Here is a 26,184-nt window from a genome sequence, read left to right as displayed (position 1 = left end):
AGAGAAAAGAAAGAAGGGATACTGGTCTGTAGTTGTTGACATCGGAGGGATCGAGTGTAGGTTTTTTCAGAAGGGGTGCAACTCTCGCTCTCTTGAAGACGGAAGGGACGTAGCCAGCGGTCAAGGATGAGTTGATGAGCGAGGTGAGGTAAGGGAGAAGGTCTCCGGAAATGGTCTGGAGAAGAGAGGAAGGGATAGGGTCAAGCGGGCAGGTTGTTGGGCGGCCGGCTGTCACAAGACGCGAGATTTCATCTGGAGAGAGAGGGGAGAAAGAGGTCAGAGCACAGGGTAGGGCAGTGTGAGCAGAACCAGCGGTGTCGTTTGACTTAGCAAACGAGGATCGGATGTCGTCGACCTTCTTTTCGAAGTGGTTGACGAAGTCGTCTGCAGAGAGGGAGGAGGGGAGGGGGAGGGGGAGGAGGATTCAGGAGGGAGGAGAAGGTGGCAAAGAGCTTCCTAGGGTTAGAGGCAGATGCTTGGAATTTAGAGTGGTAGAAAGTGGCTTTAGCAGCAGAGACAGAAGAGGAAAATGTAGAGAGGAGGGAGTGAAAGGATGCCAGGTCCGCAGGGAGGCGAGTTTTCCTCCATTTCCGCTCGGCTGCCCGGAGCCCTGTTCTGTGAGCTCGCAATGAGTCGTCGAGCCACGGAGCGGGAGGGGAGGACCGAGCCGGCCTGGAGGATAGGGGACATAGAGAGTCAAAGGATGCAGAAAGGGAGGAGAGGAGGGTTGAGGAGGCAGAATCAGGAGATAGGTTGGAGAAGGTTTGAGCAGAGGGAAGAGATGATAGGATGGAAGAGGAGAGAGTAGCGGGGGAGAGAGAGCGAAGGTTGGGACGGCGCGATACCATCCGAGTAGGGGCAGTGTGGGAAGTGTTGGATGAGAGCGAGAGGGAAAAGGATACAAGGTAGTGGTCGGAGACTTGGAGGGGAGTTGCAATGAGGTTAGTGGAAAAACAGCATCTAGTAAAGATGAGGTCAAGCGTATTGCCTGCCTTGTGAGTAGGGGGGGAAGGTGAGAGGGTGAGGTCAAAAGAGGAGAGGAGTGGAAAGAAGGAGGCAGAGAGGAATGAGTCAAAGGTAGACGTGGGGAGGTTAAAGTCACCCAGAACTGTGAGAGGTGAGCCGTCCTCAGGAAAGGAGCTTATCAAGGCATCAAGCTCATTGATGAACTCTCCGAGGGAACCTGGAGGGCGATAAATGATAAGGATGTTAAGGACTGTTAAGTCCCGTGCATATTCCCATCTCTCCTCAAAACTACATTGGGTCAAAGTTCTCTGACGCAGGCTACACAGAGAGAGAGAGGCACACACACACTCAGAGAGAGAGAGATAGAAGAGAGAGAGAGAGATGGGAGAGAGAGAGATGGGAGAGAGAGAGAGAGATGAGAGAGAGAGAGACGGAAGAGAGAGATGAGAGATGGGAGAGAGAGAGAGAGAGAGATGGGAGAGAGAGAGAGATGGGAGAGAGAGAGAGACGGAAGAGAGAGAGAGAGATGGGAGCGAGAGAGAGAGAGAGAGAGACAGAAGAGAGAGAGAGAGATGAGAGAGAGAGACAGAAGAGAGAGAGAGAGATGGGAGAGAGAGAGAGAGACGGAAGAGGGAGAGAGACGGAAGAGGGAGTGAGACGGAAGAGGGAGTGAGACGGAAGAGGGAGAGAGACGGAAGAGAGAGAGAGACGGAAGAGAGAGAGAGAGATGGGAGAGAGAGAGAGAGACGGAAGAGAGAGAGAGAGATGGGAGAGAGAGAGAGAGACGGAAGAGAGAGAGATGGGAGAGAGAGAGAGAGAGATGAGAGAGAGAGAGATGGGAGAGAGAGAGAGAGACAGAAGAGAGAGAGAGAGATGGGAGAGAGAGAGAGAGACGGAAGAGAGAGAGATGGGAGAGAGAGAGAGAGATGGAAGAGAGAGAGAGAGACGGAAGAGAGAGAGAGAGAGAGAGATGGGAGAGAGAGAGAGGGACGGAAGAGAGAGAGAGAGATGGGAGAGAGAGAGATACGGAAGAGAGAGAGAGAGAGATGGGAGAGAGAGATGGAAGAGAGAGAGAGACGGAAGAGAGAGAGAGGGAGAGAGATGAGAGACGGAAGAGAGAGAGATGGGAGAGAGAGAGAGAGACGGAAGAGAGAGAGAGAGATGGGAGAGAGAGAGAGAGACGGAAGAGAGAGAGAGAGATGGGAGAGAGAGAGAGAGAGACGGAAGAGAGAGAGATGGGAGAGAGAGAGAGATGGAAGAGAGAGAGAGAGATGGAAGAGAGAGAGAGAGACGGAAGAGAGAGAGAGAGATGGGAGAGAGAGAGAGATGGGAGAGAGAGAGAGACGGAAGAGAGAGAGAGAGAGATGGAAGAGAGAGAGAGAGATGGGAGAGAGAGAGAGATGGGAAAGAGAGAGAGAGACGGAAGAGAGAGAGAGAGAGAGATGGGAGAGAGAGAGACGGAAGACACAGAGAGAGACGGAAGAGAGAGAGAGAGACACGGAAGAGAGAGAGAGAGACACGGAAGAGAGAGAGGTTAGGTAGAGAGACATGGAAGAGAGAGAGGTTAGGTAGAGAGACACGGAAGAGAGAGAGGTTAGGTAGAGAGACACGGAAGAGAGAGAGGTTAGGTAGAGAGACACGGAAGAGAGAGAGGTTAGGTAGAGAGAGACAGAAGAGAGAGATGAGCGGATGTGGACTTTCTCTCTCAGCTCTGTCTCCTAATGAGCCTAGCTCCTATAAGCCATATTGAAAATGGGACCATTGTTTATCATCGACGTCCCCCATGTCTCTCCTTCCCTCTGTTGTCCAATTTAGCTGATTGGGCACGTTCGTGTAACCTTTGGAGGCGATACATTTGACTAGGTAGCCCTACTGTACTCTCTCGCTCTGGAAAGAATGGACCAATTTGGAAAAAACTAAACTGGACAACAAAGGAGAGGAGGAATCACTTGACCTGTTTGGAATATCCGGACTGACCAAACTCTGTAAACTTCCACTCGATCAACCAGCCCATTCTCTTGTCAGGGTTCAAATTACACTCTGATTCCCAGGGATGCCTTGAAAATAGTTAAGACAATGTTAGCAGTGTTAACTGCTATGAGAATGTAGGAACACAGGTTCTTCTTGACCAGGAAACACTTTGGACCCTGATTATACAGCTGGCTATAGGGGTCACCCTGGTTATACAGCACGATTTACCCTGGTTATACAGCTGGCTATAGGGATCACCCTGGTTATACAGCACGATTTACCCTAGTTATACAGCTGGCTATAGGGATCACCCTGGTAATACAGCACAGTTCACCCTGGTTATACAGCTGGCTATAGGGATTACCCTGGTTATACAGCACGGTTCACCATGATTATACAGCAGGCTATAGGGATCACCCTAGTTATACAGCTGGCTGTAGGGATCACCCTGGTTATACAGCAGGCTATAGGGATCAGAGTTCTTCCTGGTTGGATGACATGGTCAGGAAAGACTCTGGGCCCTAGTAATGAAAGAGCCTCTGAGGCACCTACCTCATGTATAATCAAAGCCCTGTCTCTAGTACAGTATACTACACCACAGTGTAACTCCTGTCTCTAGTGCAGTATAATACACCACAGTGTAACCCCTCTCTCTAGTACAGTATAGTACACCACAGTGTAACTCCTGTCTCTAGTACAGTATAGTACACCACAGTGTAACTCCTGTCTCTAGTACAGTATAGTACACCACAGTGTAACTCCTGTCTCTAGTACAGTATAATACACCACAGTGTAACTCCTGTCTCTAGTACAGTATAATACACCACAGTGTAACACCTGTCTCTAGTATAGTACACCACAGTGTAACCCCTGTCTTTAGTGCAGTATAATACACCACAGTGTAACCCCTGTCTCTAGTACAGTATAATACACCACAGTGTAACACCTGTCTCTAGTATAGTACACCACAGTGTAACCCCTGTCCCTAGTACAGTATAGTACACCACAGTGTAACACCTGTCTCTAGTACAGTATAGTACACCACAGTGTAACACCTGTCTCTAGTATAGTACACCACAGTGTAACCCCTGTCCCTAATACAGTATAGTACACCACAGTGTAACACCTGTCTCTAGTACAGTATAGTACACCACAGTGTAACACCTGTCTCTAGTACAGTATAATACACCACAGTGTAACACCTGTCTCTAGTACAGTATAGTACACCACAGTATAACACCTGTCTCTAGTACAGTATAATACACCACAGTGTAACCCCTGTCTCTAGTACAGTATAATACACCACAGTGTAACACCTGTCTCTAGTACAGTATAATACACCAGTGTAACACCTGTCTCTAGTACAGTATAGTACACCACAGTGTAACTCCTGTCTCTAGTACAGTATAGTACACCACAGTGTAACACCTGTCTCTAGTACAGTATAATACACCACAGTGTAACCCCTGTCTCTAGTACAGTATAGTACACCACAGTATAACCCCTGTCTCTAGTGCAGGATAATACACCACAGTGTAACTCCTGTCTCTAGTACAGTATAGAACACCACAGTATAACCCCTGTCTCTAGTACAGTATAATACACCACAGTGTAACCCCTGTCTCTAGTACAGTATAGTACACCACAGTATAACCCCTGTCTCTAGTACAGGATAATACACCACAGTATAACACCTGTCTCTAGTATAGTACACCACAGTGTAACACCTGTCTCTATTACAGTATAATACACCACAGTGTAACACCTGTCTCTAGTACAGTATAATACACCACAGTGTAACCCCTGTCTCTAGTACAGTATAGTACACCACAGTGTAACTCCTGTCTCTATTACAGTATAATACACCACAGTGTAACTCCTGTCTCTAGTACAGTATAATACACCATAGTTTGAATCTGGCACTGGGCTGACACGGGTGGCTCAGCGCCCTAAGTTGTGTTGGAAAAGTTGTTGATTGGTTCATCCATTTATCTAATTACAGTACAGTATAATGTTCTCCCCACTGGCCTCTGGTGCCCGCCTGGCCAAGGCTACGGCCACTCAAACATGTGGGTAAGCTCACAATCCAGTGTGGTGTGGGTAAACTCACAATCCAGTGAAGTGTGGGTAAGCTCACAATCCAGTGTGGTGTGGGTAAGCTCACAATCCAGTGTGGTGTGGGTAAGCTCACAATCCAGTGTGGTTTGGGTAGGCTCACAATCCAGTGTGGTGTGGGTAAGCTCACAATCCAGTGTGGTGTGGGTAGGCTCACAATCCAGTGTGGTGTGGGTAAGCTCACAATCCAGTGTGGTGTGGGTAGGCTCACAATCCAGTGTGGTGTGGGTAGGCTCACAATACAGAGTTCACTGGAGAGCTCTGAGCTGGCTATGTACAGCATGAAGGGAAGCGTGTCACTGTCACCACTTCTGAGTCTCCTAAGCTAGGCCATACCAGTTTTTATTTTTAATATTACGTTTGTGAACTATCCTTGTATTGTTAACCTGTCAAGGTACTGTTTGGTAGGGTCGGGGTACTGTCAGGGTAGTGTTGGTAGGGCCAGGGTACTGTCAGGGTACTGTTTGGTAGTGTCAGGGTACTGTCAGGGTACTGTTTGGTAGGGTCAGGGTACTGTCAGGGTAGTGTTGGTAGGGCCAGGGTACTGTCAGGGTAGTGTTGGTAGGGCCAGGGTACTGTCAGGGTAGTGTTTGGTAGGGTCAGGGTACTGTCAGAGTAGTGTTTGGTACAGTCAGGGTACTGTCAGGGGAGTGTTTGGTAGGGTCAGGGTACTGTCAGGGTAGTGTTGGTAGGGCCAGGGTACTGTCAAGGTAGTGTTTGGTAGGGTCAGGGTACTGTCAGGGTACTGTTTGGTAGGGTCAGGGTACTGTCAGGGTGCTGTTTGGTAGGGTCAGGGTACTGTCAGGGTACTGTTTGGTAGGGTCAGGGTACTGTCAGGGTAGTGTTGGTAGGGCCAGGGTACTGTCAGGGTAGTGTTGGTAGGGTCAGGGTACTGTCAGGGTAGTGTTTGGTAGGGTCAGGGTACTGTCAGGGTAGTGTTTGGTACAGTCAGGGTACTGTCAGGGGAGTGTTTGGTAGGGTCAGGGTACTGTCAGGGTAGTGTTTGGTAGGGTCAGGGTACTGACAGGGTAGTGTTCCATAGGGTCAGTGTACTGTCAGGGTAGTGTTTGGTACCATCAGGGTACTGTCAGGTACTGTCAGGGTACTGTTTGGTAGGGCCAGGGTACTGTCAGGGTAGTGTTTGGTTGGGTCAGGGTACTGTAAGGGTAGTGTTTGGTAGGGTCAGGATAGTGTTTGGTATGGTCAGGGTACTGACAGGGTAGTACAGGGTACTGCTTGGTAGGGTCAGGGTACTGTCAGGGTAGTGTCAGGGTACTGTTTGGTAGGGTCAGGGTACTGTCAGGGTACTGTTTGGTAGGGTCAGGGTACTGTCAGGGTACTGTTTGGTAGGGTCAGGGTGCTGTCAGGGTACTGTTTGGTAGGGTCAGTGTACTGTCAGGGTAGTGTTTGGTAGGGTCAGGGTGCTGTCAGGGTAGTGTTTGGTATGGTCAGGGTAGTGTTTGGTACATTCAGGGTACTGTCAGGGTAGTACAGGGTATTGTTTGGTAGGGTCAGGGTACAGGGTACTGTTTGGTAGGCTACTAAGTGAAGATCTAAAGAGTGCTCCTTTTCCTACACACAAAGAAGCCTACATTGTTATCTCTCAGCTATTTGAAGCTGCAGGTTTCTAACATGATGTCCTCTCTCTTGTACTGTATCTCTTTTAGGAACAAGGAACAGGAATTGTATGGAAACCTGGCCAAAGGAAAGAAAGATGTGAAGAAGCAGAAGTCAGAGGAGAAGAAGAGTGGCTCCGTGAGAAAAAGATAGAGGATGAGAGAGCTGTGTCCTGATGATTTAATATTGAGTTTGATATTAACTTTTTATTTTAAAAGATTTATTTTTGTGTTTTTTGATATCAAGCGATAAAGTTGATGTCTGTGATATAATTAAGATTATAAAGCAAAGTACTGATAGATTTGGGCCCTGGGCCGTGAACCATGGAACCATTCTGCACCCATGCAAATTGTAATGTATTGACATTTTTGCTGACAATAAAGGCTCAGAGTAATATGCATTAATTTCTTTCTTCATCACAAGTGTATTGTATCCATGGGTGCAAAGCCTATAGAATATTCTACAATGAATATATTATAATGCCATGACAACGGGATCTAGCACAGCGGGGACACACTGCCATTCCAGTGAACGTTTTAGATAAGACATATCTCTATAATGAGCTATTATGTTTATAGACTAACTTTGGCACCATCACTGGGCTCCCCCAGAGTCGCCGACGACCCCAAGTGACTGCCCCGAGTGAGAGGAAAACATTGAGCGAGATGAATGAACTTTCCCCGGTCTCCCTCTTCCTCTTCTCCGCATGTGGTACAGAACACAGTCTACTCTCCAAACAGTGATAGTGAAGGAGAGCGAGAGAAACGTTGAAAACGTTTGTGTGTGTAATGTTTACTGTTAATTTCTCATTGCTTATTTCACTTTTGTTGAATGTTTTTCACGTTTTGGCAATGTAAGCATGCAAATAAAGCAATTGTGAATAGAGAGAAGGTCGGTTAATTAACGCGGAAAGGGCACAGACCTACCCAGTTCCCGCTTTAGGAAGAGGATTAGTGGAACAAAAACTGTTTGCATAAAGCTCTGTAAGGAAGAGTTTACACTTTCCGAAAGGAGGTAAGAGGGAGCGAATAGGGAACTTAAAAGGGTTGTGCAACGTCTGCATCAACAATCGATACCCGGGAATTGAAGGAGTGAAGAGAACAGAGGACAGTCATTGTGGATACTGCTGCCACTCTGTTAAAAAACATTCCAGCAGCTCAATCATTTCATTATCCCGTTGCCGTTTTGCGTAAAACCGCATACCTTCTGACTGACACTAGCAGATAGAGGATTAGCTCACAGTATAAGTGTTATTATTATCGAACAATACGGTAGTGGTGAGAGCAGTGAAAAGAGCAGAGAAGGATAACATCTGTAGAGAAGAGGCAACACTGTAGGTTACAGTTTTCTTTGTTGAGTTCCTCTGCAAAACTAAAGGCTAAAAGATGTCTAAACCAAATTACACAGGAACATTTCACATGGTGTCTCAAGATAACTTCGAGAACTACCTCGCAGCTTTGGGTAAGATTATATGAATCGTAATGTCTTTGTCTGTTACCACATATATTAGCTGCAAATGCGTCATTGTTAAAAAGTGTCCAATTCTGTAGTTGTAATATGTAAAATGACACGTGTTAAGAGCTTACTGTACCTCTGCAACTTGCCTCCTTTCATTTTAATTTAACACGATTCATTCATTCTATTTTACTGAACTTACATTTTTTTCCTTTGTTTGCCTGCTGCTTTGAGATTCATTTTAGGGGTAGTGACTCATCCAAAGGCTTGCCATCTCTTCCCAGAGCCGTGTGATAGATCATCATGGCGCCTTAGCCTGTAAATGACCCTGGACACAGACAGGGGTGTGTGTATGTGATATCTGTAAACATTAACAGGAGATGTAAAAGGACAGACACAGCTGTAGGCCAGAGATGTTGCCTCAGAAACACTACCTCATTACTAGAATGGCAAGGTGTTATGTTTGGTTGATTCATTCTCTCTCTCTCCATCAGATATTAATTTTGCCCTGCGGAAGATAGTGTGTATGTTGAAGCCCACTAAACAGATAGTCCATGACCCGGCCACGGGCAGTATGAAGATCCGCACACTCACCACCTTTAAGGACTGATATGGATTTCGTACTGGGTCAGGTCTTCACCGAGGACCTGGGACCTGTGGATGGACGAGTCTGTCAGGTGTGTGTGTTTACAGTTCTACATGTATGGTTGGGTGGGGGGTCTCTGTGTTCTTCATCATGTGCTGTTGATAAAGACAGTGGCTAAATGTATTTCTGCTATCTGGTGATGTTTTCCCTTATGTTTGTCTGTTTCATGGCTTGCTCAGACTTGTACAAATTCTCTCTAATTGGCTTCATATATGTGTACTTGTCATACTACTTTGCTTTGTTTGGGTGAATAGACTTTATGCAAGCTGTGTGTGTGTGTGTGTGTGTGTGTGTGTGTGTGTGTGTGTGTGTGTGTGTGTGTGTGTGTGTGTGTGTGTGTGTGTGTGTGTGGTGCTATTTTGGCCCGTCTGTGAGAGTGTACCTCCTGTTGTTTTCCTGTCACCCCCCCCCCCCCCCCCCCCCCCCATTGCTTGTTTTCTGACGGAGCCAAACTGAGAGGCAATGGTTGTGTGTGTGTGCTTTCATGTTTTTTTGCAGACCTGTGTGTGTGTGTGTGTGTGTTAACCCTGTTTTTAGACCACAGTGGACTGGGAGGGTGATAAGCTGGTGTGTGTTCAGAGAGGAGAGAAAGAGGGAAGAGGATGGACACACTGGCTGGAGGGAGACAAGCTACACCTGGTGAGAATGGAGGGATGGTTTAACAGAGAGGGATAAAGATGGGAAGGGAATAGGAATAGAGGTGAACACAAGGCCAGAGAAAGGGAGGAGAGCAGGACAGATTTGGGAGGAAAGAAGATGCTGGGATTGATATACCATTTTCGAAGTGGGGGATATGCAAATCAGATTTGGTGATGGAAGTTATTCACTGCCTACGTTGTATGTCCGTGCACGTGTCCGTGCACGTGTTTGTGTGAGAACAAATGACGTCCTTCTAAAAAAAGAGGGGGTGTATGGCCCTCAAACCTCCTTACTTGTTGCCTGTACATGGGAAAGAAATGTGTGGGGCCCGAAGAAGGAGAAAGAAACAGAGGAAAACACTTAAGAGTCTTCAGGGTGAAGGAATGGGCAGCAACAGGAAGAATAAGAAAAGGTTATTGCTTGTTACCATTTTAATGAGCTAAATACAGACTTCAACAAGACTCTTCATAGTGAAGGGATTGGGAGGAGAATCACAAGCTGCTGTTTAGGCCTGTGCTTGAGATGGACTTTAGTTTGGCAATCTGTTTTTAGAAGCATTTGGGAGCTGTTGAATAAAACAATGCTGATTGTTTGAAATCGTAATCAGCATTTGCATGTAATCACAAGCAAAAACAGATTTCCCAGCTAAAGTCCATCTCAAGCACAGGCTTAAACAGCAGCTTGTGATTCTCCTCCCAATCCCTTCACTATGAAGAGTCTTGTTGAAGTCTGTATTTAGCTCATTAAAATGGTAACGAATTCACCTTTTTCCACCCACCCATTCTCACACACACTCTCCCACACTCACCCACGCACCCACTCACTCATTCTCACACAATCCCACACTCACTCACCCACCCACCCACGCACCCACTCACTCACTCTCACACAATCCCACACTCACCCACCCACCCAAGCACTCACTCTCACACTCACCCACCCACTCACTCTCACACACACACTCCCACACTCACCCACCCACCCACTCACTCTCACACACACACTCCCACACTCACCCACCTACTCACTCTCACACACACACTCCCACACTCACTCACCTACTCACTCTCACACACACACTCCCTCACTCACCCACCTACTCACTCTCACACACACACTCCCACACTCACTCACCCACCCACTCACTCTCACACACACACTCCCACACTCACCCACCCACTCACTCTCACACACACACTCCCACACTCACCCACCCACTCACTCTCACACACACACTCCCACACTCACCCACCCACTCACTCTCACACACACATTCCCACACTCATCCAAACTCCTCCCTCTTTTCTCTTTCTCCACCCTCTTCTCAACCCGTCCTTTTTTGCCCTTTAGGAGATGAGAGTTGGAGATGTGGTCGCCAGGCAACTCTTCAAGAAGGCAGACTGAAACCACTGCGAAGGATCTCGTTCATCAACTCAACGTTCATGATTCTCATTAGAAAACAGTCTAGGACTTGGTATTTAAGTGCCATAGTTTTTTAAATATGATCATCATTGTTTTAAAACCAGTACTTAATGGACAACATTTAAGATATTTTTAATTAGTGTGCTATTTCACTGTGGGAAATATTGTCAATGGTCTGTTTTAAATGTTGTCATAGTACAGTGCAGGGTGAACTGTGTAAACATTCCAAATGTGTTTCCTCACATAGCACTACCAATGTTCCCTTTTGTGTTGTATGTGGCTGTTCTGTGTCCAAATATACCACCTGATGCTCCACACTACAAATACAGATGTTGCCTCTTTATGGGACCCATGTTCTAACTCTTCCCTTCAATGTGTATTTATGTATATGCTGTGATCGAAAGTCAGTTCAGCGTTTTTCACTCCGATTAGTTAGGATTTGGGGAAGGTGTGCTTACCCTTGGTCTGTGCCTAAAGGGCTGCGTTTACACAGGCAGCCCAATTCTGATCTTTTTGTTTTACTAATTGGTCTTTTGACCAATTCGATCAGCTCCGAAAATGATCTGATGTTATTGGTCAAAAGACCAATGTAAAAAAATATCAGACTTGGGCTGCCTGTGCGAACGCATTTAGCGGTAAATGCTAGCTGATAACACTAGAGGGCAGGGTAAAGCAGTTTGAAGTATGGTAGCCGCTGCTACTCCTATCCTACAGGGGGCGAGAAACAATTAATCGGTGTCCACTCTGGTGTTGTCTACATTTAGATTCTGCACTTTGCTAAAGTGTCAACTGTTTTGACAGAATTTTCAATGCTGTGGTTAAAACATCATTGAACAGATGCTGTGATGTCAAAATGAATATCTATATATATACATCTACTTCATCAATCTCTTTTCCACCACAGTGATGTTCATATCAAGCTACTGACAACAACACGTCTTCGTTAGGGAAATTCCAGCTGCCCTGGGCTTTGAAAGTTCCTTAGAAAAATGTAAAATAGAGAAGCTATGATGACATTTGACCTCAGTGGTTACACTTTATTTAAGCCCTCCCCAACAGTTTTTTTTTCAATGACCTAAGAAACAAAGAATGTTCATAGGATGTTTATAGTTCAGTATATTTATATTTCAGAGATGAGACTTAAAAAAAAGGGATCGTATCCAGGAACCTTCAAGGAGGAATCTGCTCAGTTATTTTCCCATGTGGGTCTTGTTCATTGAAAAAAGTAATACAAAAAAAAATATTTAGTTGAAAATCAGAATTAAGTCCCTGGCCACTCATCTTCCTGTGGCTCTGATAGGTAGCGGGAGGGTCTGATGTCATTTCCTCTCATTCCATTACTGTGATCTGATTGGCTGAATCGCTCTGATGTTGTCATTGTTGTGGTGGTGCCATCAGCCTCAGCTTCACAGTCTGACGTATAGCCGTTTACCTGAATAACAGCTGGGATGCACAATGGAAATAGTATGAGCACACAACAATAACCCTCCTCCAACGTCACGTAGTACTGCATTTCTCATTCATGAAGCCTACACAGGCCCCATCTCATCGTGGCCATAGAGGTAACAATACATCTGTATTTAAATGATTTGATTTAGGCTCTTGCAAATGGAGAAATAGCTCATCCTGATGGTTGATTATATGGGCAGCCTCAGTTTAGATTACATTACATCTGATCCATTCTATGTGAGGAGAGCCATCGCATTATTGATCATTGCATCACATTATTGATCATTGGGAAGCTGCAGAACTACTATGAGTGATGGATATGGTGTAATATAGACTAATGAACAGGTTTATCACATATAGCGACTGCACATGGAAACAATGTGTTTTTGGTGATGCGATTTGTCGGAGATGATTTAAAAGGGTAGTTCATCAAAATGTCTAATTTAATTTATCTTATGGATACCTTTCACTCGATTCTATCCATATTGTCGAAGTTCAGTACTATGGCGCTGAATTACGTGCTTGAAATTGAAAGGTAATTTCCAATTGAGCCGACATATACAGCGCTTAGGGGAACGTTGCCTTTAAATTTCAATCGCTCTATAAAGCTGAACCTCAGCGATATGGATTGAATCGAGCCCTTAAACCATGGTAACCAGGGTCCCATCACTCATATTGTTCTGCACTCTATGATGCTAATGCTAACCTGTAGCTCAGTAAACAAACCCAACCTACTCTGGGTGTACTGAATACCTCCTTTCTTGTGCACTAGAGGAGGTACATTTGTAATTGTGGTGAACTATTCCAACTACCACTGAGGGACTTTCACCTGTGTTGATGAAGAGTGGCTCAGTGGCTTTCTGGTCCAGGCTCCAATGGCTGTTGCACTCCGTGGGGAACTTGAGCTCAGCTGGAGCGAAGGAAGGAGGTGCAGGCTCTACAGGAATACCAGGACCACTGGAGTTGGCTACAGACAGACAGGCAGACAGACATGAGATCACTGAGTAGCACTATCAACATTCATATACTTGCTGTATCTGACTTTCTGTTATTTTGGGTAAGTCCAACCGCCACTGGTGAAGCATTGATAAAAAGGACAGTCACGAAATGTGTCAACTGGTGACGCCACTGTACTTTACACAATGCTTTCTTGCTATGAGTTAGCTGGCTGTGAAACGTGTCATGTGGTTTTCCAACAACCGTGTCAAGCTCAACATAGAACAGGATGTGGTTTTGTCCCCAAGTCTCACAAACTCAAGAAGCTACAGTAGAAGCTTGTTTCATGCCTACTATAGTTTCAGAACTGATAATGAGTCGATGTACATGGAATCCGGAGGCAGTTGTTCTTATTTCTACCTTCACAGGGTAGTCCAACTGGTTATTTCTTATTTCTACCTTCACAGGGTAGTCCAACTGGTTATTTCTTATTTCTACCTTCACAGGGTAGTCCAACTGGTTATTTCTTATTTCTACCTTCACAGGGTAGTCCAACTGGTTATTTATTCGGTGGAACCTACATTTAGTTTTATTTGTATTAAATATATATATATATGATTGAAATGTCAATGTCAAATAACCTTTAGAAATAACATTTCAAAAAACATTTTTCAAAAAGAGGAGATGAGTTTGAGATCACAGATATCATCTGTGGGCCTACAATGTTCTCTCAATTTCCCATTTTATGCTCAGTCGTTTCTCAACAAACATCTGTTTGTTTGAGATATTAGGCTGAAACATAAATGTTATAACCAGAAGCCAATAGCAGTGTCCCCCCTTATATAAGCTCCTGTGACTTTTAGCTGCACTTGGACTCATATTGGTTGATGTGCTGTGCTCTCAGCTCCTGATCGAGCATAAACATGAGCAATGCATGCAAGTTTCACTATAACTCATATTGTCTTTGATCTGATTCATCTCTAGAGGAAGTGGCGAGTTCCTACGTCTGACGGTGAAAAGCAATGACCTTGTTTCCTTTCATTCAATCCAAATTACGTCTAGCACCTTGACACCTAATTATTTTACAATGTGATGCATATTGTTGCTGTGTAGGAGAGAAAATACACACTAAGAGTTCTCATTGCCTCTGCATCTGTCACCAGATAATATATACTGTACATGATCTGAAATCTGCTGGCTGGGAAATCACACAGAGAAACGAAAAGAGCATTTACTTAACAATTGGTAGGCCTAACTATCAAATGGGACCAAGAGTGGGGCTTTTTGAATGACCCCCGAAGAAACAATCAAGTTGTTGATATGTTATAATGATGTATGTACACCAGCCCTCAGAGTGGAGTAGCATACAGCTGAGCTGGATTTGATCAGGCAAGTTGATTTCACCTGTTGACTCGCTCATGCAATCACACACCTGTCAGTAATTATCAGAACTGCCCTGATACGCTCGTTCACACTTGTTGTTTGTATTTAAAGCCTGTCAAGCCATAGCTCAGTTTCTTTCAAGTTGTGTCTTTTAAGAGTACGTTTGTTTCCTATTTCCTTATTTCAGATGTATTGGTTTAATAGGTTTATCTGTATCACCTTGTATGTTCTGCAACCTGCTCATGATGTCTCTCCTTCGTTGCAGAACCCCACAAATCCAACTTTATGTCCAATCACAAGTCCTCAATAAATAGGTGAACTTTTCTGTCATTTGCGAGTACTCCTGGTGACATCTATCCAACCAATGACCTATCTAGGTTCCTTAGCTTATTTTTCATGGTCCTTCAAGTTGGAATGGGTACATCGAAACAACATCCATGGCACATGGTTTATGAATTGATACGCAAAACAACGCCGGATTCAAAACTTCGAATCTTTCAATTTAAATTATTGTACAAAATTCTTGCAACTAATAGAATGTTATATATATGGGGGATACAATCTTCCCAGCTCTGTAGATCCTGCTGTGAGGAGGCAGAGTCATTAGACCATTTATTTTGGTATTGTCCCGCATGTAGCTCGTTTTTGGTCACAGGTCCAGGAATGGTTGAAGAATTGCAACATTTGCGTAGAACTAACGCTACAGGTAGCAATACTGGGGGATTTGAAAAGCCATAGTCAATCAATCAATAATATAATAATTATTTTAGCAAAAATGTTTATTTTTAATTTACAATCCGTGGAAGCTATGAGAATAGGAAGATTCAAATCTTTTGTGAAACAGCACAGTTGAAAAATATATGGCAAATAAAAATCCGAAATGGATGATGTTGGAAGATAGATGGGAAAGGTTGAGTGGAGCTGAAGGGTGGGACTAATAACAAGATAAACAATATAGGGCATACGGGATCTGTGAAATGTGTATAGGTGCGGAGCTATTGTGAAATAGCACAGTTACAAGTGGAAATCAAACTGGATGGACAACAGAAATAGAGGAAGGACTAAGAACAAACAAGAGAGAACTATTATAAAGTAGACTGTGTCTGTAAAATGTGTATAAGATGTATAAATTGAAGGTAAAAACAGAAATGTTTATCAGTTTACTCCAATTGGGGGATCGGTGGTAGGGTTTGCGGGGAATAATAATAAAGGTATACTCTTTAAAAAAGTATGTATGTCTATGTAGGTATGTGTATGTATATATGTGTATATGTATGCATACGTGAATGGATATATATATTTACCCAAAAAAATATGGGGGATTGGAAATGATGCAGACAATTACATTGGAAGCAACATTCTTTCCGCAATATTAAGCTGATCCACACCCCCCCAAAAAAAAAAAAAAAAAAATAGTTGGATGTTGTTTACCAGGTGTACTGCAGTAGATTTCCATCTACCACGGCAGAAAAAGCGTTTCCTTCTCATGTGAAGGACTGTGTAGTGGGTCACTGTAGGGAGTGTCGGAGTGGTTGGTCACCCATCAACCGGACCGGGCTCTAACAGCATGACTTTGTCTCCATTCATCACGTCTTTGGGCTACCAACATAAACAAGCGCCATTGTGGGAAATGGCGGCGCGATGCTCCAGTGCTCTGACAGCACTACACCACCACTTCCCCCAGCTACTCATATCTACTGAACCTGTAATGTCACCACTGTGGACCAGCCAAGGGCCTCGTCTAACTCTCAACCGCACTGGACACAAAGCATCAGCTGGCAGTTGCCTTGGAGTTGTCACACGCTTCCCAAATGGAGCCTCAGCGACGCTGTTGCCGTGGCATCTCCTTCCGCACCCCCCTTGGTGCCACACCCTGCTGTGCTGTAAAGTGTGTCCACCTTTCTTGGCGCCCTAGGCCTTGGCTAATCCATGTCACAGGTTTTCAACATGACCCTGCGCCCGTCCAAGGGGCCAACCTGTGCTAATCCAAGGAGCCATCTCGCGCCTGCCTGAGGGGCCGACCCGTGCCCGTCAAAGGGCGGCCTACCCCGTGCTCATCCTAGCGGCCAACCTGTCTGTCCAAGAGGTGGCCTACCAGGTACCCATACAAGGTGTCTCACGTGAGCCTACCACACCTACATCGCTCCTGACCAACCACCCTATTTTTCAATATTATTAAAATGTTTCACTAAAGTCTTAGTAAATGCCTACAAATTGTTCTACAGTACAAAGAGTCCCTGGAATATGGTGGGAACTCTAGCCAATACTTACATCAAATCCACACTTTTGGGTGTTGGCAGTGATGATATACGCACCTGGCATGTATGATTGACGCTTGGTCCTCCAATAGATGCAGATCAGGATTATGATGAGTGAGGTCACCACTAGTCCCGCCCACAGACTGGTAGGTAGTATCCAGTGACACCCTGAGAGGGAGGCAGAGCGATAGAGGATCAATCAAAACAACCTCAAACCCAGACAATCTATATATGAGGTTCTATCTGAACCATTTCTGAGGGAGGACGCAATGTGCTCTAATCTTGTTTACAATATTAGATGTACATTATGTCAAATCATTCAATGAAGAGAGAAAGAGGGGAGGTGGAAGAAATATTGTTAAAACGCTATATATACCATCTAGTTTTCTATATATTCTATACTACTGTGCAATAAAAGGAGATGCTATTAGACCTACGAGATATGAAGGCACCACACACAGCATCGGTCGTCTCAGTCCCAGCACTTTTCACCTCCTTCCCTAGGTCCCCACACCTGAGGAAAGAAAGTGATTGTGAAACAGAGAAAGGAGTTTAACGCCACAGTTAACCCCACTGTCCCACAATTGTATAAAAATGTCAAATGTTTTGTGTCAACCAAATGCACCTACTGAGTTGACTTTCGATAGAAATCAGAGCCACTTTGTGTGAAGGGTTCTGACCTGGTGTGTGATTGGCAGTGTGTGATGGCATCGTTGACACTATTATAGGTCCCAGGTAGGCACGGGGCACAGACTGTGTCATTCTGGAGGGTGGCTGGGGGATTTAGGAACAGGTGTCACATGTCAGCTGCTCAAAGTAAAGTACACACATCCAGCAGATTATACAAGCACCGTATAAGATGTTTTGTACTGCCAAAGGCCCACAGTAGTTTAAACATTGACCCTGAGTGCATCTTATTAGACTACAGACTCTGATTTTCTTGTCAGGTGTCTTTTCAATACCAGCCTTAGTATCTCCAACTCATGATCAGCTCATCAGAGGCAATGGTCTGTCATATTAGAACAGGGTGTAGAGGTGAGGAGGCTGCTGAGGGGAGAACGGCCCTTAATAACGTCTGGAACGGAGCAAATGGAATGGCATCAAACCATCATTCCACTGATTCCGCCAGAGGCATTATCACGAGCATGTCCTCCCCAATTAAGGTGCCACCAACCTCCTGTGGGGTAGAGGTGATGAGGCAGTTCTCACCTTGATTCACGACACCTGAACCCAGAGGGCACAGCTTCACGGGGAGGCAGTGTTCACATCCATCGTCTGTACAGTAGTAACCAGTCTTACACACACATTGCCTGTCACTGCTGGCTTCACACTCCCTCAATACCCTCTGGTTACTGCCTGAGAGAGAGACGGAGAGAAAGAGTGGGAGAGAGGATGGTAGAGGGAGGGATGGGGTATTGAGCGGGAGAGGCAAAAAAAAGATGAAGTGAGGTGAAAATAATAAGGTCAAGAGGTGGGATAGAGAGAGGGGATGTAAAGATGAGGAGAGAGGTGGGATAGAGGGGATGTAAAGATGAGGAGAGAGGTGGGATAGAGAGAGGGGATGTAAAGATGAGGAGAGAGGTGGGATAGAGAGAGGGGATGTAAAGATGAGGAGAGAGGTGGGATAGAGAGAGGGGATGTAAAGATGAGGAGAGAGGTGGGATAGAGGGGATGTAAAGATGAGGAGAGAGGTGGGATAGAGAGAGGGGATGTAAAGATGAGGAGAGAGGTGGGATAGAGGGGATGTAAAGATGAGGAGAGAGGTGGGATAGAGAGAGGGGATGTAAAGATGAGGAGAGAGGTGGGATAGAGAGAGGGGATGTAAGGATGAGGAGAGAGGTGGGATAGAGGGGATGTAAAGATGAGGAGAGAGGTGGGATAGAGAGAGGGGATGTAAAGATGAGGAGAGAGGTGGGATAGAGAGAGGGGATGTAAAGATGAGGAGAGAGGTGGGATAGAGGGGATGTAAAGATGAGGAGAGAGGTGGGATAGAGAGAGGGGATGTAAAGATGAGGAGAGAGGTGGGATAGAGAGAGGGGATGTAAAGATGAGGAGAGAGGTGGGATAGAGAGAGGGGATGTAAAGATGAGGAGAGAGGTGGGATAGAGAGAGGGGATGTAAAGATGAGGAGAGAGGTGGGATAGAGAGAGGGGATGTAAAGATGAGGAGAGAGGTGGGATAGAGAGAGGGGATGTAAAGATGAGGAGAGAGGTGGGATAGAGGGGATGTAAAGCGAGAGGAGGGTCGGAGGGAGCGAGAGAGAGAGAGCGAGAGAGAGCAGGGGTGGGGAGTGAGAGAATGAGTCGGATCAGAAAATGATTATTTTAAGGAGACAGGAGAACAATGAGTGGAACTGTCAGAACAGGGGAGAGGGAGGGGGGGGACTTACTGGAATAGCAGACCCTACAGGGTAGACATTGTTTCAAGAAGTTTAGTTCAGCAGTGTAGTATTCATGTTGACAGGTTTCACACTCTGTTTTTGTAGACTTGCCACAGTCGGTGCGAACATACTGTCCTGGAGTGAGGTTGGGAAAGAGAGAATGACAGAGAAACGTGATCATCCATACCCCCATATATAGGCCACAGTATTATGCTGTCCATAGTAACATGTTCATCACAGGAGGTTGGTGGCATCTTAAATGGGGAGGATGGGCTCGTGGTAATGGCTGGAGCAGAATGAGTGGACTGGTATCATCAATATCAAACAAATGTTTTCCATGTGTTTGATGCCATTCCATTTGTGCCGCTCAAGCCATTATTATGAGCCGCCCTCCCCTCAGCAGCCTCCTCTGGTGTTCATGTAGTGTTGTAGAGATAAAGGGACTGCTGTTTTCCCCTCTATACTACAGTTCATCATTTGATAATATGGTCATGTTGCAGACAAACAGTTATTACATATAATATGTGTATATGTGGCGCATGTATAACTCTGATCTTTTAGACATCTTGCTCCAACAGCCACCTGAACAACAGAAACACACCAGTAGTCACTGACCTTTACGACAACAGAAACACACCAGTAGTCACAGACCTTTATGACAACAGAAACACACCAGTAGTCACAGACCTTTATGACAACAGAAACACACCAGTTGTCACTGACCTTTACGACAACAGAAACACACCAGTAGTCACTGACCTTTATGACAACAGAAACACACCAGTAGTCACAGACCTTTATGACAACAGAAACACACCAGTTGTCACTGACCTTTACGACAACAGAAACACACCAGTAGTCACTGACCTTTATTACAACAGAAACACACCAGTAGTCACTGACCTTTATGACAACAGAAACACACCAGTAGTCACTGACCTTTATGACAACAGAAACACACCAGTAGTCACTGACCTTTATGACAACAAACACACCAGTAGTCACTGACCTTTATGACAACAAACACACCAGTAGTCCCTGACCTTTATGACAACAGAAACACACCAGTAGTCACTGACCTTTACGACAAGAGAAACACACCAGTAGTCACAGACCTTTATGACAACAGAAACACACCAGTAGTCACTGACCTTTACGACAACAGAAACACACCAGTAGTCACTGACCTTTATGACAACAGAAACACACCAGTAGTCACTGACCTTTATGACAACAGAAACACACCAGTAGTCGCTGACCTTTATGACAACAAACACACCAGTAGTCACTGACCTTTATGACAAGAGAAACACACCAGTAGTCCCTGACCTTTATGACAACAGAAACACACCAGTAGTCACTGACCTTTATGACAACAGAAACGCACCAGTAGTCACTGACCTTTATGACAACAGAAACACACCAGTAGTCACTGACCTTTATGACATCAGAAACACACCAGTAGTCCCTGACCTTTATGACAACAGAAACACACCAGTAGTCACTGACCTTTATGACAACAGAAACACACCAGTAGTCACTGACCTTTAGGACAACAGAAACACACCAGTAGTCACTGACCTTTATGACAACAGAAACACACCAGTAGTCACTGACCTTTATGACAACAGAAACACACCAGTAGTCACTGACCTTTATGACAACAGAAACACACCAGTAGTCACAGACCTTTATGACAACAGAAACACACCAGTAGTCACTGACCTTTATGACAACAAACACACCAGTAGTCACTGACCTTTATGACAACAGAAACACACCAGTAGTCACTGACCTTTACGACAACAGAAACACACCAGTAGTCACTGACCTTTACGACAACAGAAACACACCAGTAGTCACTGACCTTTACGACAACAGAAACACACCAGTAGTCACTGACCTTTATGACAACAAACACACCAGTAGTCACTGACCTTTATGACAACAAACACACCAGTAGTCACTGACCTTTATGACAACAAACACACCAGTAGTCACTGACCTTTATGACAACAAACACACCAGTAGTCACTGACCTTTACGACAACAGAAACACACCAGTAGTCACCGACCTTTATGACAACAAACACACCAGTAGTCACCGACCTTTACGACAAGAGAAACACACCAGTAGTCACTGACCTTTACGACAACAGAAACACACCAGTAGTCGCTGACCTTTACGACAACAGAAACACACCAGTAGTCACCGACCTTTATGACAACAAACACACCAGTAGTCACTGACCTTTACGACAACAGAAACACACCAGTAGTCACTGACCTTTATGACAACAGAAACACACCCGTAGTCGCTGACCTTTACGACAACAGAAACACACCCGTAGTCACTGACCTTTATGACAACAGAAACACACCAGTAGTCACAGACCTTTACGACAACAGAAACACACCAGTTGTCACTGACCTTTATGACAACAGAAACACACCAGTAGTCACAGACCTTTATGACAACAGAAACACACCAGTAGTCACAGACCTTTACGACAACAGAAACACACCAGTTGTCACTGACCTTTACGACAAGAGAAACACACCAGTAGTCACAGACCTTTATGACAACAGAAACACACCAGTAGTCACTGACCTTTACGACAACAGAAACACACCAGTAGTCACTGACCTTTATGACAACAGAAACACACCAGTAGTCACTGACCTTTACGACAACAGAAACACACCAGTAGTCACTGACCTTTACGACAAGAGAAACACACCAGTAGTCACTGACCTTTACGACAACAGAAACACACCAGTAGTCACTGACCTTTACGACAAGAGAAACACACCAGTAGTCACTGACCTTTACGACAAGAGAAACACACCAGTAGTCACAGACCTTTATGACAACAGAAACACACCAGTAGTCACAGACCTTTACGACAAGAGAAACACACCAGTAGTCACTGACCTTTATGACAACAGAAACACACCAGTAGTCACTGACCTTTACGACAACAGAAACACACCAGTAGTCACTGACCTTTACGACAACAGAAACACACCAGTAGTCACTGACCTTTACGACAACAGAAACACACCAGTAGTCACTGACCTTTACGACAACGCTCACAGCACCTTTTCACCCCAGAAGCATCATGAAGGTATTCCTCAGTTTTGCATCCCAATCCAGCCATCTCTAGTCCATTTGATGATAGTCTCTTTGTTAAAATGTTGACTATCATAAAGTTTGTGTTTTTCAGTAATTCTCCTCTGTAAAATCGTTACTATTCAAGTAAAAACATTCTTCTTCACCATTAATGTTGTTGATCCACTGGTCTCAGTTGAATGTATATCCTTTCACACTCCGCCTCTGTCTCTAGCTCTCTCTTGTTCTCTATCACTATTTCTGACTTTTACTTCTTTCTTCCGCTGAAGTATCACTCACTCTTTGTCTTCTCCTCTGCTGTCTCCTTCGTTCTCTGTGAGAATATAGAGCTGCTTCCTCGCCTCTCACCCACCTCTTTCCGCCTCGCTTGCCCTCCACAGCGGAAAGCCCCGATGCCCCTCATCTGCCTTGTGCGTCTCTCTCTCTCCCCCCCTTTCCTTCCTGCCCTCCCTCTCTGGTACGAGGTGTACTGTTCTGGACCGTGTAAACTAGCTGTAGAGAGGAGGATTCTAGAGGCTGCTTTTGGCACTGTCTCCAGATCAGTATGTCCAGATGTGGCACACAATACACACCAACACAATAAGATACTTCCCCTGACCACTCCACCCCTTCCCGTCACTCTCTCTCCCTTTATTGCTTTACTGAACCTTCGTTCTGATAGTGTTGTAATGCTGCTAATATGGAGCTGTTGAGAGATGTGTTTAGATGAGATGAGTAGATAAAGACAGAAATATATACCTCTGACTCTCTCTCTCTTCCTTCCTTTCTTCTCTCTCTCTCTCTTTCTGTCAATTGAATTCAAAGGTTTCTTTGGGCATGGGAAACATGTTTACATTGCCAAAGCAAGTGGAAAAGATAACAAACAAAAGTGAAATAAACAATCCAAAATGAACAGTAAAGTTCTCTCTCTCTCAACATGGAATAGACGTTGAATTGACGTCTGTGCCCAGTGGGAGGGGTTAGAGGGAGAGAGTCAAAGCGAAATAGCAAGAAAAGACAGTGAGTTTGTTAATTTACTGAGGCAGAAGTGATCACTTCCTCACCATGCTAGGTGTGAGGTATGTCATGATTTTTCATAATCTCTTATCAAACAGAATATACATATAAGTATAACGTGTAAGTTCTCCTTGCATTTATACAACACTGTGTGATATTAAAAGGAAGAAAACAAGCAACACATTTTAAGACGGCCTTATGCAGTGATCGTGATTCACAGTTTCCTTCTTGGGATATGTGGTGTAATTTTCTTCTTCCTCAATGGATGTGATTGTGTGAAATTAACCCAGCATTTGTTAAGGATCCTCCCCTTTTTTTTTTTACATTTTCGCTGTAACGGTCGTCTTTTGGACAGTTAGTAGACCAAGGCGCAGCGGGTGATGAATACATAATACTTTATTGTAAGACGAAGACAGACACGAAAACACTTGACTAAATATACAAAATAACAAAACGAACTAGACAGACCTAAACTACGAACTTACATGAAACGAAGAACACATGAACAGGAACGACCGAAAGAACGAGACAGTACCGTGTGGTGCAAAGAACACAGACACAGCGACAATCACCCACAAACAAACAGTGAGAACAACCTACCTTAATATGACTCTTAATTAGAGGAAAACGCAAAACACCTGCCTCTAATTAAGAGCCATACCAGGCAACCCAAAACCAACATAGAAACAGAAAACATAGACTGCCCACCCAAAACTCACGCCCTGACCATCACACACATACAAAACAACAGAAAACAGGTCAGGAACGTGACAGAACCCCCCCCCTCAAGGTGCGAACGCCGGGCGCACCAGCACAAAGTCCAGGGGAGGGTCTGGGTGGGCATCTGACCACGGTGGTGGCTCAGGCTCCGGACGCTGTCCCCACACCACCATAGTCACTCCCCGCTTCTGTATCCCCCTCCCAATGACCACCCTCCAACTAAAACCACGTAAATGAAGGGGCAGCACCGGGATAAGGGGCAGCACCGGGATAAGGGGCAGCACCGGGATAAGGGGCGGCAGGTCCTGGCTGAGGGACTCTGGCAGGTCCTGGCTGAGGGACTCTGGCAGGTCCTGGCTGAGGGACTCTGGCAGGTCCTGGCTGAGGGACTCTGGCAGGTCCTGGCTGAGGGACTCTGGCAGGTCCTGGCTGAGGGACTCTGGCAGGTCCTGGCTGAGGGTCTCTGGCAGGTCCTGGCTGAGGGACTCTGGCAGGTCCTGGCTGAGGGACTCTGGCAGGTCCGGGCTGAGGGACTCTGGCAGGTCCGGGCTGAGGGACTCTGGCAGGTCCGGGCTGAGGGACTCTGGCAGGTCCGGGCTGAGGGACTCTGGCAGGTCCGGGCTGAGGGACTCTGGCAGGTCCGGGCTGGGTGACAGCTCCGGACTGGATGGCAGCTCCTGACTGTAGGGCAGCTCCTGACTGTAGGGCAGCTCATGACTGTAGGGCAGCTCATGACTGTAGGGCAGCTCATGACTGTAGGGCAGCTCATGACTGTAAGGCAGCTCATGACTGTAGGGCAGCTCATGACTGTAGGGCAGCTCATGACTGTAGGGCAGCTCATGACTGTAGGGCAGCTCATGACTGTAGGGCAGCTCCTGACTGTAGGGCAGCTCCTGACTGTAGGGCAGCTCCTGACTGTAGGGCAGCTCCTGACTGTAGGGCAGCTCCTGACTGGCTGGCGGCTCTGGTAGCTCCTGACTGGCTGGCGGCTCTGGCAGCTCCTGACTGGCTGGCGGCTCTGGCAGCTCCTGACTGGCTGGCGGCTCTGGCAGCTCCTGACTGGCTGGCGGCTCTGGCAGCTCCTGACTGACGGACGGCTCTAGCGGCTCCTGACTGACGGACGGCTCTAATGGCTCGGGACAGATGGGCGGCTCTAATGGCTCGTGGCAGACGGATGGCTCAGAAGGCGCTGGGCAGACGGATGGCTCAGAAGGCGCTGGGCAGACGGATGGCTCAGAAGGCGCTGGGCAGACGGATGGCTCAGAAGGCGCTGGGCAGACGGATGGCTCAGAAGGCGCTGGGCAGACGGATGGCTCAGACGGCGCTGGGCAGACGGATGGCTCAGACGGCGCTGGGCAGACGGATGGCTCAGACGGCGCTGGGCAGACAGATGGCTCAGACGGCGCTGGGCAGACAGGCAGTGCAGAAGGCGTTGGGCAGACGGCCGACTCTGCCCTGCTGAGGCGCACAGTAGGCCTGGTGCGTGGTGCCGGAACTGGAGGTACCGGGATGACGGCACGCACTTCAAGGCTAGTGCGGGGAGCAGGGACAGGGCACACTGACCTCTCGAAGCGCACTATAGGCCTGGTGCGTGGTACCGGAACTGGAGGTACCGGGCTGAGGGCACGCATCTCAGGGCGAGTGCGGGGAGAAGGAACAGTGCGTACAGGGCTCTGGAGATGCACAGATGGCTTAGTGCGTGGTGCCGGAACTGGAGGCACTGGACTGGAGACACGCACCATAGGGAGAGTGCGTGGAGGAGGAACAGGGCTCTTAAAACGCACTGGAAGCCTGGTGCGTGGTATAGGCACTGGTGGTACTGGGCTGGGGCGAGGAGGTAGCGCCGGAAATACCTGACCGTGTAGGCGTACTGGCTCCCTTGAGCACTGAGCCTGCCCAACCTTACCTGGTTGCATGCTCCCCGTAGCCCGTCCAGTGCGGGGAGGTGGAATAACCCGCACTGGGCTGTGTTGGCGAACCGGGGACACCATGCGTAAGGCTGGTGCCATGTAAGCCGGCCCAAGGAGACGTACTGGTGGCCAGATATGTAGGGCCGGCCTCATGACATTTGGCTCAATGCCCAATCTAGCCCTACCAG

The 26,184-nt window shown here is 46.3% G+C and overlaps 2 protein-coding genes and 1 pseudogene across 6 annotated transcripts in view; 2 read left to right on the top strand and 1 right to left on the bottom strand.

Annotated features, from left to right (window-relative positions):
• The window catches only part of LOC129837502 (tyrosine-protein phosphatase non-receptor type 6-like), a 32,776-nt gene extending 25,707 nt beyond the window's left edge, over nt 1-7,069 (top strand). For all 5 annotated transcript variants that reach the window (XM_055903723.1, XM_055903727.1, XM_055903725.1 and 2 more), the window contains one exon: nt 6,720-7,069. In XM_055903723.1, coding sequence (XP_055759698.1) covers nt 6,720-6,822 — 103 coding nt within the window. In that variant the 3' untranslated portion in view covers nt 6,823-7,069. The remainder of the gene's footprint in view (nt 1-6,719) is intronic.
• A 356-nt stretch (nt 7,070-7,425) lies between these two features.
• LOC129837504 (retinol-binding protein 1-like) lies at nt 7,426-11,179 on the top strand (annotated as a pseudogene).
• Nucleotides 11,180-11,842: 663 nt separating this feature from the next.
• Nucleotides 11,843-22,972, bottom strand: LOC129837503 (tumor necrosis factor receptor superfamily member 5-like). Its single transcript, XM_055903728.1, has 8 exons — nt 22,317-22,972; nt 19,247-19,372; nt 18,067-18,213; nt 17,538-17,631; nt 17,295-17,371; nt 16,915-17,025; nt 13,110-13,247; nt 11,843-12,274 (listed from the first exon to the last, which is right to left on the bottom strand). Exons 1-8 carry the CDS (start codon nt 22,444-22,446, stop codon nt 12,093-12,095), a joined length of 1,005 nt encoding a protein of 334 aa, XP_055759703.1. The 5' UTR covers nt 22,447-22,972; the 3' UTR covers nt 11,843-12,092.
• Nucleotides 22,973-26,184: the final 3,212 nt, after the last annotated feature.

Source organism: Salvelinus fontinalis, chromosome 38 (genome assembly GCF_029448725.1).
Source record: "Salvelinus fontinalis isolate EN_2023a chromosome 38, ASM2944872v1, whole genome shotgun sequence".
NCBI lineage: Eukaryota > Metazoa > Chordata > Actinopteri > Salmoniformes > Salmonidae > Salvelinus > Salvelinus fontinalis.
This window is presented reverse-complemented; position numbering and strand designations above follow the sequence as displayed.